The sequence below is a fragment of the Ctenopharyngodon idella genome, chromosome 10 (assembly GCF_019924925.1).
Source record: "Ctenopharyngodon idella isolate HZGC_01 chromosome 10, HZGC01, whole genome shotgun sequence".
NCBI lineage: Eukaryota > Metazoa > Chordata > Actinopteri > Cypriniformes > Xenocyprididae > Ctenopharyngodon > Ctenopharyngodon idella.
Genome location: NC_067229.1, coordinates 41759970 through 41774571, shown reverse-complemented (window position 1 = coordinate 41774571; position 14602 = coordinate 41759970). Strand labels below are relative to the sequence as shown.

General features: G+C 33.6%; 3 protein-coding genes across 3 annotated transcripts; 2 read left to right on the top strand and 1 right to left on the bottom strand.

Annotated features, from left to right (window-relative positions):
* The first annotated feature begins 676 nt into the window (after positions 1-676).
* On the top strand, positions 677-3280 carry mrpl48 (mitochondrial ribosomal protein L48). The gene is made up of 8 exons (XM_051908010.1): positions 677-864; positions 1049-1101; positions 1197-1228; positions 1820-1902; positions 1986-2155; positions 2648-2750; positions 2869-2958; positions 3097-3280. Exons 1-8 carry the CDS (start codon positions 844-846, stop codon positions 3172-3174), a joined length of 630 nt encoding a protein of 209 aa, XP_051763970.1. The 5' UTR covers positions 677-843; the 3' UTR covers positions 3175-3280.
* Positions 3281-3415: 135 nt separating this feature from the next.
* Positions 3416-8210, top strand: dnajb13 (DnaJ heat shock protein family (Hsp40) member B13). The gene is made up of 8 exons (XM_051908007.1): positions 3416-3875; positions 4055-4158; positions 5547-5708; positions 5897-6054; positions 6138-6251; positions 6343-6456; positions 6728-6804; positions 6934-8210. Exons 1-8 carry the CDS (start codon positions 3808-3810, stop codon positions 7103-7105), a joined length of 969 nt encoding a protein of 322 aa, XP_051763967.1. The 5' UTR covers positions 3416-3807; the 3' UTR covers positions 7106-8210.
* On the bottom strand, positions 8160-12012 carry ucp2 (uncoupling protein 2). Its single transcript, XM_051908009.1, has 8 exons — positions 11832-12012; positions 11576-11710; positions 10980-11202; positions 10409-10622; positions 10112-10306; positions 8730-8831; positions 8469-8649; positions 8160-8387 (listed from the first exon to the last, which is right to left on the bottom strand). Exons 3-8 carry the CDS (start codon positions 11103-11105, stop codon positions 8273-8275), a joined length of 933 nt encoding a protein of 310 aa, XP_051763969.1. The 5' UTR covers positions 11106-11202; positions 11576-11710; positions 11832-12012; the 3' UTR covers positions 8160-8272.
* Positions 12013-14602: the final 2590 nt, after the last annotated feature.

The following is a 14602-nucleotide window of genomic DNA, read 5'->3' as shown; positions in this document are numbered from 1 at the left end:
GTGCCAGTTTTTATTTATGATTATTTCAAATAGCTAGTGTAGAACCATTTGATATTAGAACAGTTTTGTGAATGCTGTCTTTCTAATTTTTTTTATATTTAATATTTTCAAATTAATATTTTATAATGTTTTTCTAAGCCTAATGATAACTTCTGAATGCTAAAGGAAATAAATCATACAGATTGTAACTGCATGTGACGACAAAACCTGCATCAATCTCCAAACCAGTTCCACGATAGTAAAGAAGATACAATTATTTCACGCATCCGAGTAGGGCATACTAGATTAAATCATTAAAACAGAAAAACATGAATCAGGTCAATGTATTTATTATAATCAGGCAGAAACAATAGAGCATGTTTTAATAAAATGTAAAAAAAAATACGAAAAAGAAAGGTTAAAACTCATCAATGAAGTTAAAAACATGGGTGTTGAATCATTTAGTTTGATAAGCCTTTTAAAGGAACATGCAGAACAAAGTAGAATATATGGTGCTATTATAAAATATATTAAAGAAATAGGAATAATCAATAGAATTTTTTTTTTTTTTTTTATTAGCTGCTTATTGGTGCTTCACACTCCAGTCCAGTTGGTGGCGGTAAACGCACCAAAAGTTGGTTTGCCATCCGCCATAAAATGTCAGTAGAAGAAGAAGAACCCAGTTTCACGTGTGACGCTTTTGCTCCAGCAGGTGGCAGCAATGTGCCGAACGAGCGTAAATTCTTCTGCTGGATTCCGTGAAGAAGATCGGGCTCAATACATGCGCTTATCGGATTGATATTACCTGGTTTTGGATGCTTGTTTTAAAACTTTACTACTGGATTAATATATCAACGTGAAACAATGAACAATTTACTGAATAAGGTGTGGTATTTAGAGTGTGGCATCTTAATTGTCGGGTTGTTGCAGCAGTGTATGTTGTTGATTTGTCAAGGTCGTAGAGGAAGAGCAGAACTGAGTGCTGTACATTTAAATGAATGATTACAATATTACAGTGTTTACAAACACTATATTTTTGTTTTTGGTTTGTGTCATTGTTTTGCATCAGGTTTTTCTGCTCCAGAACACACGGGCGCTGGTGTGTGCAGCATCATCGGTCCAGTAAGTGTCATTTTATTCATTATATTTTTTATTCATTTTATATATATATATAAGTTAAATTAAAACTGATAATTGTTTTTTCTCTAATGTCACAGAAGTCAAGTATTAACTACACAGATGCCTTTGGGTAAGAGCAAAAAATCTGTTGTTCTGTGTTTTATTTTCAGTTATAGTATGTGGGTGTTTCTACAACTACTGGCACTTTTGACTCTCCCAATTTTAAAAAAATCAACCTCTATGAATTTCAATTTATATAATAAGGACTCAAAAGTGTGGGACAGGTACATTTAGATGAAAATAAATCATATAAATGATTAGTAAACAAAAAAAAAAAGAACTTTAAGATGGTGTAAAGTAACATTTACAGTATATGAAACTAATTCATTTGAAATAATGTCATATTGTAAAACAATTAGCTAATTTTACACACGCTCAGCATTGAAACCACAGGTGTGGGACAAAAATGGTGTTTGGACCTATAAATGCTTCATAATTTTTTATTAAATCATATTATTCACTCATTATTTTTTTAAGTCAAGGTGTGTAATGACACTGTGTTTATATTTATGAAGCTTTAGATGGCAAATTTTAACATAAGCCTTAAATTTCACTACTGGGACTTAAAAGTGCCCGTAGTTGCAGAACCACCCATGTATGTGTGTTGAAATATAATTATCAACTGATGGTAATCAAGTGGTTTTTTTATGTGTCTAACTAGGTGTTTTGCTGACTAACAGACAGTATAGATCAATGCCCACACATGGTATTGGAAGATACAGGCATCTTCTTCCAAAAACATTGGTAAGACCTAAAGTTTTGTACATCATCTGTATAAAATGTTTTCACTGCCAGTTAATAACATATGCTAAATTGTTTTTATTCAGCCAAAGAAGAAGAAGGACAGAATTCAGGCAAAGCAGATCAAAGCAGTGACAGCCACAGAGTTTGGCGTTCTGAATGTGTGTGTTTCCGGTTATGACATGACTTTAGTGGAACATTATTCCCAGTACATCCACAATCTCTGCAGTCACTTGGACATCAAAGTCGATGAATGGTGGGAAAGAGAGAGATTTATATATTAATTAATATATTATATTATATTATATTATATTATAGTTTTAAAATCCCTATGCACACAAACCAAGAAATATTCTCAAAATCATTTTGTTTTAATAAATTTGGCATATAATATATCATCCCCTTGGAATTATAAGTTCTATCTGAATTCTGAGCAGTTTTGAGATATTGAGCTTCTAAGTTTTTGCATTTCATTCGACTTTGTAGGTAGAACCTTTTTGTTTTTTTAAATAAAAATTCCCAAAATATAACACGACATTTAAAAAAAAAAAAAAAAAAAAAAAAAAAAACATAATGTAAATAAGAATAAGAATATGTGAATAACTCAATTTTGACAAAAATGTCAGATAGAACCTTATAATTCCAAGAGGAAGATATATGTGTAATGACTGACAATACATCATTTAACGTTTTATGAATTATTGTAAGGTAACGGTGAAAATAATTCTCAATTATTTGTGTTTTAAAGCTATGCCCTGCCTACAAAAAGCACAGAGGTCATGGTGATGCAGGAGCAAGGCACTAAGATGTATGTAGATGGAGTCCTGAAAACCCATGAGCGTGTGGTTCAGGTAGAGTTAATGCAGCTTGTGGTTGGTTGTGTGAATAAATGACATCATTTGATGATTGCATGTAATTATTATAGTTGTCCTGTAGTCTATAACTGATTTATTGGTGATGTGCGTTTAGATCAGTGAAATGAAGGCAACACTTTTTCCCATACTTGCGGAAGTTCTTCTGAAGAACCAGCCTGAGGGAGTGCAACTCTGTATAAAGCAGGTCAGAAAATTACACAACAATTATTGCAGTGCTCTTTTATTTATTTATTTTTTATCTGTCTTGCTGCATTTATGACACTTCTATCAACTGTCATTGGCTTCATTTGTTTTGTTTTGTTTTTTCTTTTTCTTTTTTCAGCACACGGAAGCAGATTTTCAAGCCCGGTTCAAAACAAGGCCTGAGCTTGAGGGGCTTATTGCAAAAATTAATAATTAATACATTATTTAAAAATGTTTTCCATATGAAATATCATGTTTTTCCATGACGGACAGTTTTCTACCTGGTGTGTGCTGCAATGAATAAACTATCTTATCTTGTTTTCCATATCTAGTCATTTTTGTCTTAACCTGGCTTTATAAGTTGATTTGAATGCACTGAGTTGAAAATCACCCTTAAAGGGATAGTTCACCCAAAAATGAACATTCTGTCATCATTTACTCACGCTCAAGTAGTTCCAAACCTGTATGAATTTCTTTTGTTCTGCTGAACACAAAGGAAGATATTTGGAAGAATGTCAGTAACCAAACAGATCTCGCCCTCCATTGACTACCATAGTATTTATTTTTCCTACTATGGTAGTAAATGGGGGGGGCGAGATCTGTTACAAAATCTTCATTTTTGGGTGAACTATCCCTTTAATGTGAGTGCTGTAATTTTATCGTAATATTTTTTTAATTCAGCAACTGTTTAATGAAAGACTGCATCACCCAGAATTCCGGGCTCTGTTTCCATAACAACCTCCTTTGACAACAGTAAACTAATGTTCATTCCTACTGACGAAATCCGGGTTTGCGTTTGTCCTTTGATATATTTAAATTGTAAAGACAGGGTTAGATAACCAATTAGGCCATGGGCCGAGACTATTACGCTATTTTGGACATAAACCGCAACGCCACCGATGCTGACATAAAGAAGGCGTAAGTTACGTTTTGTTTAGTTTCTAAGTAGTTTCGTAAATATGTAAGCAGATAAAACTAGTCAACGATGTGGTTTACCTTCATTTTGAGGACCCGTTTGCTAGCAGCAGATTTTTTTATAAATATGTTATAAAAACAGATAAGAAATAAAAACAGACATGTTTTTATTTCGGTATCAGGTACCGGCGGCTCGCGCTGAAGCATCATCCTCGCAGCAGCAGCCACGCGAGCGCCGCTGAGCGCTTCACACTGCTCGCGGAGGCGTTTGACGTGCTGAGCGACCGTGAGTTCACAAGACAAAAAAATATAAATCTACAACTGCCATATACATCAACAAAAGCAACAGCATTAGAATATTCGACACAACGTTACTTTTTCGACGTGTATCCCATCTGTATCCCCAACTGTTTTTGTTTCCCAGAAAGTTCCGGCAGGCTAGTTTATGGTTATAAAAATAAACCTAATAATAACCATGAGAGAACGTTGTATTTACACAATGTATATGCAGATTCACATAAAAACCTACATGTTAGATTATTATTTTGCTATAATAAAAAGAAAAAGACTATTCATATAACGTTAAGATTTGGTTCCCCAAAAATAACCAAAACTGAACCATACACTAACGTTAGAGGAACGTTCTGCTTTTGCTGGGATGGTAATCTTTAAGGCAGGGGTTTTCAAACTTTATGATGCCATGAACCCCTAAATACAATGTTAACATTCCTAGCTAATAACATAATATTACATATCTGCATCCTTTTTTCTACCAGAGAGAAACATAAAAACAGGCTATAACAAAGTCATTAATGTCATTAATCTTATGAATCGCAGACCAGTCTTTAGAAAACAGTAATGTCAAATAATGTAAATTTAATTACATCTGTTATATGAATTATTTATAAATAAATATAATAATTTGGTTTCATTAATTTATTTGCATATTTAAAAAATAAATAAATAACACCCCCTTAAGGGAATGGTTCACCCAAAAATAAAAAATCTGTCATCATTTACTCACCCTCATGTCGTTTTAAACCTGTAAGACTTTCATTCGTCTTCACAACACAAATGATGATATTTTTGATGAAATCTGAGATTTCTGTCCCTACATTGACAGCTACGCAACTACCACTTTGATGCTTCAAAAAGTTCATAAAGAGATTGTAAAATTAATCCATATGAATTGAGTGGTTTAGTTCAAGTTTTCTGAAGAGACACAATCACTTTATATGATGAACAGATTGAATTTAGGCTTTTATTCACATATAAACATTCAACGCACACATCAGTTATGGTAAACCAATGTTCTCGCTTCCGTCTTCTCGCATTGTCAGGCAGGTTCGGTTGAGCTTCTGTTTATGTTCGCTGATCATTGTTTATATGTGGGTAAAAGCCTAAATTCAATCTATTCATCATATAAAGTGATTGTGTCTCTTCAGAAAAGACCTAGTTTGAAAACCCCTGCTTTAAGGTGTCATGTAAATGTTATTCATTTTTTTATTTATTATTTTTCATACACTTGATCAAAGTTGCATAGTATTACCATCTCATACTCTCCTGTACTATGGTCCTGCCACTGTACTATTGTGTAAGGAAACAGTACACAGTTCAGCCCTCAATTTGTTGTTTTCCTCATAAATTGGTGAAGGTCTTTCTCATCCAATGCAGCACGTAAAAAGGCCACATATGATAAGTTTGGAGAGGAGGGTTTAAAAGGAGGAATCCCATCTGAATTGGGAGTGAATGGCGCCTGGTCATCAGGATATGTCTACCATGGAAATGCAGATGAAACATTCCGACAGTTTTTCGGAGGAGATAATCCTTTTGCAGGTAATTTTTATTGGATGAAAAAAAAAAAACTGGGTTATTATTCCTCAAACAAATGATTTTAATTGAAAAAATGTCAAGAGACGATCTGGTGCAATGTAGTCATAAATTTACAATGTTCATAATAATGCTGTGGTGTTTTGAAGAATCCAAGCTCTGATTAGTAATATCTGCTTACTCATCCTCTATAGATTTTTTCACTGGTGATGGCAGTGAGGTCAACACAGCTTTTCAGAGCCTGCGTGGGCAAAAAGAAAAGCTACAGGATCCACCAATAGAAAGAGACCTTCATCTTGCCTTGGAAGACCTTTATTATGGATGCACTAAAAAAATTAAGATATCCCGTAGGGTAAGTTCTGCAGACAGGGGTACTAATAAAATCATAAGGACTCATGAGAAATTAATTTCAGCAATGAGACATGTTTTATACAGGTCATGAATGAAGACGGACACACGTCCAGCATCAGGGACAAAATTTTAACCTTCACTGTAAAAGCAGGATGGAACGAAGGGACACGGATCACGTTTCCAAAAGAGGGAGACCAGGCATGACCAAACACATTTTTATCACAATTTTGTTTTGTGGTGGTTGTAAATTGATCTTGGTCATCACAGAATAGAATCTTTTTCTCCACAGGGACCAAACAACATCCCAGCAGATATTGTGTTTATCATACGCCAAAAGCATCACCCGCGCTTTGTCCGCCAAAATGATGATCTGTACTACACAGCAAATATTTCTCTTGAGAAGGTGAGAAACACAAGCAAAAATGTAACTAGCATAGCATTTCAGTGCATTTAAATATACATGTTTTCAAGCTCTAATAGAGAGGCTTTCCATCTTTTCTGTCTAGTTTTCATGCTGAACATATGTTGGGGTCTCTATTGGACCAACATGATGTTAAAAATGAATAGTTCCACTCTAAATGTCGCTTTTTATAATTAAACAGTTTAAGTTTAATAAGTGTAACTATTAGTACATTTTATGTCTTTGAATATATGTTTTTGTGTTAACTCTACAGGCTTTGACTGGTTTCTCAGTGGAAGTTGAGACACTAGATGGCAGGCTTCTCAACATCCCTGTCAATGACATTGTGCAGTGAGTAAAACATTTCTTTCTCTTTTTAACATACACAGAACAGCACGTCGTTTAAATGATACTCACCAGAACTTCTGAACATAGTTTTCATATTTAAGACTGTTTCATTTTAATTTCTTTACACTACAGCCCTCAGTACACCAAGGTTGTGACCGGGGAGGGAATGCCGCTAGCCAACTGCCCATCCAAGAGAGGCGACCTGATCATTCGCTTCATTACACATTTCCCAGAGAAGCTCTCGGCTGAAAGGAAACATCTTCTAAAACAAGCCCTCTCATCAAAACTAATCCAGGCTTCTTAAAGGCTTCGTTAATAGAATGTTGATTCTAAAAATGAAACACTTGAATGCAAAATTTGTTTTAAACTGGTGTTTTTAATCCTTGCAAGCGGTGCGTTTGGAATGTACACTCAGGCTGTTGGGGACTCCAGAGATCCCAGACAATAAAATGTGATTTTGTAACAAAATGTTTTTTTTTTAAAAATGTAATTTTTCTCACTTTATTAATGTTTTACTCTATATTTGTGCAGTTTTTGGGGACATTTATGGCATGTTTTAAATTTATATAAATAAATTAAGAAATATATATTTTACATAGTGTTACATATTTTTTAAACCTATGTAAAATTAACTTTAAAAAAGCTCCACATTTCTGATTTTCATTCATGGTGATAACATGGTTTAGTGTAAATTTTATGCCATCTGTTGGAAAATAGAGCTTTAAAAGTAAAAACAAAATATATATATATATATCACCAGTAAAAGGGTATAGAGCTCCACATTTACTATTTGACTGAAAAACATCTTTTTTCAGAAAGTCGGGACTGAAAGACATCTTTGCATAAGTTTTTTTTTTCTCCAGTTGTATTCATATCTACATATTATGAACCACAATTATAATAAAAATCACTTTTTGTCCAAGTTTAGCACTTTTTTTGTACTGAAGTAAGGTTTGTACTGAAGTTTTTGCTAAATTGTATCGTCTCATCCTTTCACCTTTCTGTGTGTATGTGTGAGCATGCACTGTTCTCTATCTTGGATGTGTTGTGGTGCCACCACTTTATTTTTGTGGTGATTTTGTATTTTGGCTGATTTTATTTGACAAATTATGACAGCAATTTTTAGTTTCAATAATTCATTGTGTTTGTGTGTGAGATCATTTTGCATTTTGTTTCTGATTTTGAGGATGTTGACAGCATTACAAAGTTTCATACCATCTGAATCAAGGGAACTTTTTTTTATTTATGTTTTTTTTTCTTCAGCAAATGTCATTTGGGGGTCAAAAAGTCCTCAAATAGCTTACAAAGGTTAAGAGCCTAATTTTATTGGCAGATTCTGAAAGACAGAAAGAACCATGTAAAATCCAAAGATCAAGTTTAATAGACATGTAAACAATTCACACAGAAAATCTAAAGTAAAGAGAAAGTTAGAACCACATCAGCAAAGCTCAACTAACTGCATTCTCTGCTTTTAAAGAGGAGTGACCCAGTTATGGCGAGCTGCCATCATGGCCCGTTTCAGCTGTTCGTAGGTGACAAACATAACCACATTCCAGGAGCCCAGCCTCAGGAACGATGGCATGAATCTAAAAAGAGAACAAACATGTCAATTCTACATTCATCTTCAAATCATTAAAGTACAGCTATAGTTGGTAAAGAAAACCAACCCCTTGTAAAAAGCCTTTGGTCCCTCTTTAGTTAGCATGGCTACAGCACAGTTGAGGGCACCGCTGTACTGGCCCTGGGCGGAGTTCATGTATCTTGTCTTCACAACATCAACAGGAGAAGCAATAACTGTAGTGCAGAAACCAGCTCCAAATGCAGATGTGAAGTGGCAGGGAAGATCATCTGTGAAGAACAGCAGCTATAAATACTTCTGTCATGGTCTGATACTTCAGTTTGCAGTACTTTCTGCAGCCTCATCTTACCAGTCATCAGCGAGGATTTTAGAAGTGCGTCTTTGATGAGGTCATAGGTCACCAGCTCAGTGCAGTTTACAATGGCATTGCGGGTGATGTTTGGGCCAGTTCCTTTGAAAGGATAGAAAGGGTAGTATAAATTAGAAAAGAGAGAATAAGGTTATTTAATAATAATAATAATAATAATAATAATAATAATAATAATAATAATAATAATAATTATTATTGTTATTTAATTTATAGTAGGTTATTAATGTTATTACATTATAAATATTATTATTATTATTATTATTATTATTATTATTATTATTATTATTATTATTATTAATAATAAAACAACATTAATAACCTACTATAAATTAAATAATAATAAAATAATAATAATAATAAATAAATAGTATTAATAAATTAATAATATATTAATAATAAATTAATAATATTTATTAATTAATAATAATAATAATAATAATAATAATAATAATAATAATAATAAATAAAACAACATTAATAACCTACTATAAATTAAATAATAATATAAAATAATTTATTATTAATAAATTAATAATATTATTAATAATAATAATAATAATAATAATAATAATAATAATAATATTATTATTATTATTGTAGGTTATTAATGTTGTTTTATTATTATTATTAATAATAAAACAACATTAATAACCTACTATAAATTAAATAATAATAAAATAATAATAATAATAAATAAATAGTATTAATAAATTAATAATATATTAATAATAAATTATTAATAATATTTATTAATTAATAATAATAATAATAATAATAATAATAAAACAACATTAATAACCTACTATAAATTAAATAATATAAAATAAATTATTAATAAATTAATAATATTATTATTAATAATAATAATAATAATAATAATAATAATAATATAATAATAATAATAATAATATTATTGTAGGTTATTAATGTTGTTTTATTATTATTATTATTAATAATTAATAATAATAAATTATTAATAATAATAATAATAATAATAATAAAACAACATTAATAACCTACTATAAATTAAATAATAATATAAAATAAATTATTAATAAATTAATAATATTATTAATAATAATAATAATAATAATAATAATAATAATAATATTATTGTAGGTTATTAATGTTGTTTTATTATTATTATTATTATTAATAATTAATAATAATAATAATAATAATAATAATAATAATAATAATAATAATAATAATAATTTATTATTATTATTATTATTAATTTATTATTAAATTATTACTAAAATTAAAATCGTAACCATCATCTATAAGTCATACTGCTACTGTGGGTTATTAAAGTTAATTCTTATTTATATAAATTTTTTTTTTTTTTTGCCCAAGCTCACCTTTCCACAAACCACGAAACCCCTCTTCCTTTGCAATGGTCCGATATGCAGCCATAGTGCCGTTGTAACGTTTATTGGCCCCAGCGCCGATCTGAGCCTGAAACCGTACCTTCACCACATCTGTAGGTTGGGCCACAGCCACTGCCATGGCTCCAGTCGTACAGCCGGCCATCAACCTACTGCCAATCCCGACATCTAATAAAGGAAAATAATGCATTGTATGGGGTTAATAGACCATGCATAAACACTTTCCAATCATCTCTGCATACAAGCACGAAGCACATGGAGTGAACTTACGATCTGAGCCTTTGGTGTAGAACTGCTTGACTGAATCGTAGAGGCCAATGCGTACAGAGGCAAAGCTCATCTGACGCTGCAGTCCCGCAACCAGCCCGCTGTAGAGACTGCGCGGCCCCTCGACACGCACCATGGTGCTGATCGTACCAAACACTCCACGATATTTCACCGGACCATGGCCTGTGTTCGCAGGACCTTTGGTCTCCCCTTGAATCTGTACAGAACAAAAGGTGGATGGAGAAACTTTACAGAATCACAGGGGAGGGAAGAGGCATCTTCAGGTTAAAAGGGTCCACAGTGATCCTGGGGCAGCAAGGACAATCATCAAGGCCTGGACCTGCTTACGTTGCTAGTGTAAAGAGAGTCAAAAGAAATAGAGCTATCGTCAGTAAAGGTGTGACTTTAAACCATCCCACCTGAAAAGATAGATTAGTTTTTGTTGCTGCAAGTTGACCTGGGTTGAGTCATCACACGGTCTGTTGTCTCCAAACTCAACCGCTGGCTCAGCTGTCACTCAAGCAAAGTTTCATCATTTAAACAAGTTCTCAAATTCTACACAACAAAGACTCACCTGAAGTCTAACTTTTGCGGTGTCCAATGGAAATGTGAAGAGGTCTGCAATGCAGGCTGCAGTTCCTGCACCAATAAACTTCACAGTGGCTGTAGGAGGCACATCACCAGCTCTGAATCCAACCATGTTTAATTGAAGTCGGAATCACAGGAATGTAACAACTGAAGCGGAATGTGTTGAAAACCAATGAAGTGAACACAAGATAGGTGAACTCCACCCTAACCTGGATTAGGAAGATGCATAATGATTATTCACTTGCTTTTTGAAGCTATGGCATGCATGTAATGGTTTTATGAAGATTATAACGCAAATTTGGAGTGGGAAAAAGCCTGTGCTTAAGACATTTCTTTGACAGTCAACAGACAAAAACAGGAACATCTTGTTCTTTCGGACATGCTAATCTATGTGCTGACGTCACCATCCTGTTTGCATCTGCCTGCGGCTATGTTTACTTTCTACCACACAAAGGAACTTACACAAAGGAAGTGCGGATACGCAGAAAGTACGAGATTATGTAATGCTTACACGATATTAAAATCAACTATATTAACAATATTGTTTAAAACAATAGAAAATAACACTATTGGAAAACTTACCGGTTGGGACGAGAACTTCAGGATTCTCTAAAAGTATCTCTCTGGTTGAAATTACTTTCAACTTGAATTTTATTGGCGTGTTCTTCCATAGAGAAACGTTTAGAACCCGTACAAATAAAAAACATACTCCAAAGTCTGAAAGACAAAACATTTCCGTGTTACATACAGCTCAGCATCACTTCAAATAAACAAAGGAATTACTTTCGCGAGGTAGCGGAGAAAGTCTATTCGTAGTATGTAAGGTCACAGTACTCACCTTGAACAAAAATGTATAAAGTGTCTATGAATAAAAGTAAGTTTACTAGGGAAAAATAACGTCCTCGGGAAGCAAACAGTTAAAAAAGCGCAGGTGCTCTGCTCTATTCTGAACGCTGCGGCGACCCTTTTAAACTACTTCAAGGAATCACGTGACACACGTGATGCGTCATTCGGCTTATAAGTTAACGCCTCTGCTGACTGTACTGAAAAAAACCGGTTTCCAACGCATATCTTTTATTGATTTCGAAACCTAATCAAACTTATATCTTATTTTAGGAAGTTTGTCAGCATACGAAATACCTCAATGTTTTTTAAATACCAGGTAAATGCTGTTAAACGTTCATATAAGTACAAAAACACGACGCATGGGCGTCGTTCTTTTTTTTTTTTTTTTTTTTTTTTTTTTAAGATACCGGGGTTTGTTACATAAGGGCGTTATCTCAGTAACTGAGGTGTCGAGTCAAAATACTTTTACACAGTTGTCTATTTTCTCTAGCTCAAACTTTTCGAATGGTAGTTTCATAAATGCAAACTCCTCACCTTTCAGTGACAACTCACCTTTTTGAGATCAAAATAGGTCACCTATGGGATTTGCATAGATCCACTAAGAAAGTGTTATTATGGAGGGGTGGGGGTGTCTTACAAGGGTACTTGTGAACTTACAAGAGTAAATAAAGAACTGGTTGTTTCAATAAGCACTATACAGGGTTTCCTCTACTCTTTACTTTAAAAACTATGTCTATAAAGGGTAATATTTTATGAATTTGAGGTCTGAGATGTGGGAACGGTGAAGAGAGAGAGGGCAAACAGTTTTGCAGTTTAGCTCAGTATTCATGAAATTCATGAAAAATTACAGTTTTGGACATGTAAGGTAATAAAAACAATAAATTTAAAAATCCCTTAAGGTAACTACAAATGAGCATGTAAAGCAAATATCTTTAAAAAACAATTCCGTGCGAAGCATGCCCCTTCCCCACGCAATATTCTCTCCTTTTTCCCCCTTACCTGTTTGCATCCCTGTAGTTTAATAGATGTTGGTGTTACATGAATTGTTTTGTGTTTTGGAATTGTTTACTGTTTACAACTTACCTAGTATGTGCTTGTAGCTACACACAAGAAGTTGACCTGCAAAAACAAATATATCCTGAGAATTATTCCTTTGAGTAAAAGTGTGACAACTAGCCCCAGACTCCCCATATGAGTGAAACGCTGAGTCATTCTGAATCATTATGTGATGTAGTTGCACATATGTTATTCATAAAAGAGGACTTTCAGTTCTCCTTTTTTCCAAGACACATCCGCTGGATTTGCTTTTTCACATAGATTGGTATTTGATGCAAAAGATGTTGTTGTAAAAGCTGGACAAGTTTGTTTTTATTATTTGTCAGTTTCATGTAAAGAATTCATCCAAATATCACCATAGTTTTTCCTCAAATACAAGAACCAAAAGCATCTCAGCTACATATTTTAACTGAACATTCTCTCACTATTATCTAAGAGAAAGCTGCTGTTTAAAGGGTTAGTTCACCCAAAAATGAAAATAATGTCATTTATTACTCACCCTCATATCGTTCTACACCCGTAAGATCTTCGTTCATCTTCGGAACACAAATTAAGATATTTTTGATCAAATCCGATGGTTCAGCAAAACCTGCATAGACAGCAATGGTACTTCCTCTCTCAAGATCCATTAATGTACTAAAAACATATTTAAATCAGTTCATGTGAGTTCAGTGCTTCTACCGTAATATTATAAAGCGACGAGAATATTTTTTTGTGTGGCAAATAAACAAAACAAAATAACAACTTTTTAACAATATCTAGTGATGGCCGATTTCAAAACACTGCTTCGGAGCGTTATGAATCTTTTGAGTCGAATCAGTGATTCGGATCGCGTATCAAACCGCCAAACTGCTGAAATCACGTGACTTTGGCGCTCCGAACCGCTAATTTGATTCGTAAAGCTCCGAAGCTTCATGAAGCAGTGTTTTGAAATCGGCCATCAATAGATATTGTTAAAAAGTCAGTATTTTGGGTTTTTTTGGCGCACAAAAAATATTCTTTTCGCTCTATAATATTAATGTAGAACCAATGTACTCACATGAGCTGATTTAAATATGTTTTTAGTACCTTTATGGATCTTGAGAGAGGAAGTACCATTGCTGTCTATGCAGGCCTCGCTGAGCCATCAGATTTAATAAAAAATATCTTAATTTGTGTTGCGAAGATGAACGAAGGTCTTACGGGTGGAGAACGACATGAGGGTGAGTAATAAATGACATTATTTTCATTTTTGGCTGAACTAACCCTTTAAGTTTCTCTGAGGTATGTTATCGCAGAACTATCTTGGAGAAAGTACAACCTCAAGGCAAAACAAAATAATTGTGTTCACCTGAGACATGGGTTAAAGTGACACGTGCTTCATGAACTGCACACTGTTGCTTATTATTGTGAGACTATCAGGCATGATCTCAGGTCATTTCAAGGGTCACATATGCACAGCGGTCTTCAGAGAGCATCAGGTATCTCTTCTGTCACACGTCCTTGCCTTCCTTTTTCACCCACACTTCACAGATTTGCATTTTTCTTCTGGTTGTTAATTGGGCACATTCACTTCCTCTTTCCTTTAAGTGAACTTCACAGCTCTGTTCTAATGAAGATTTTGTTTGTCTTTTATAGGTCAGCAGAAAAGCAGTTTGGAGACACTTTCTGATCCTCTGTCATGTGTAAGCCATTTGTGACAGGCTCTCTGTTGATTTGATCATTGGT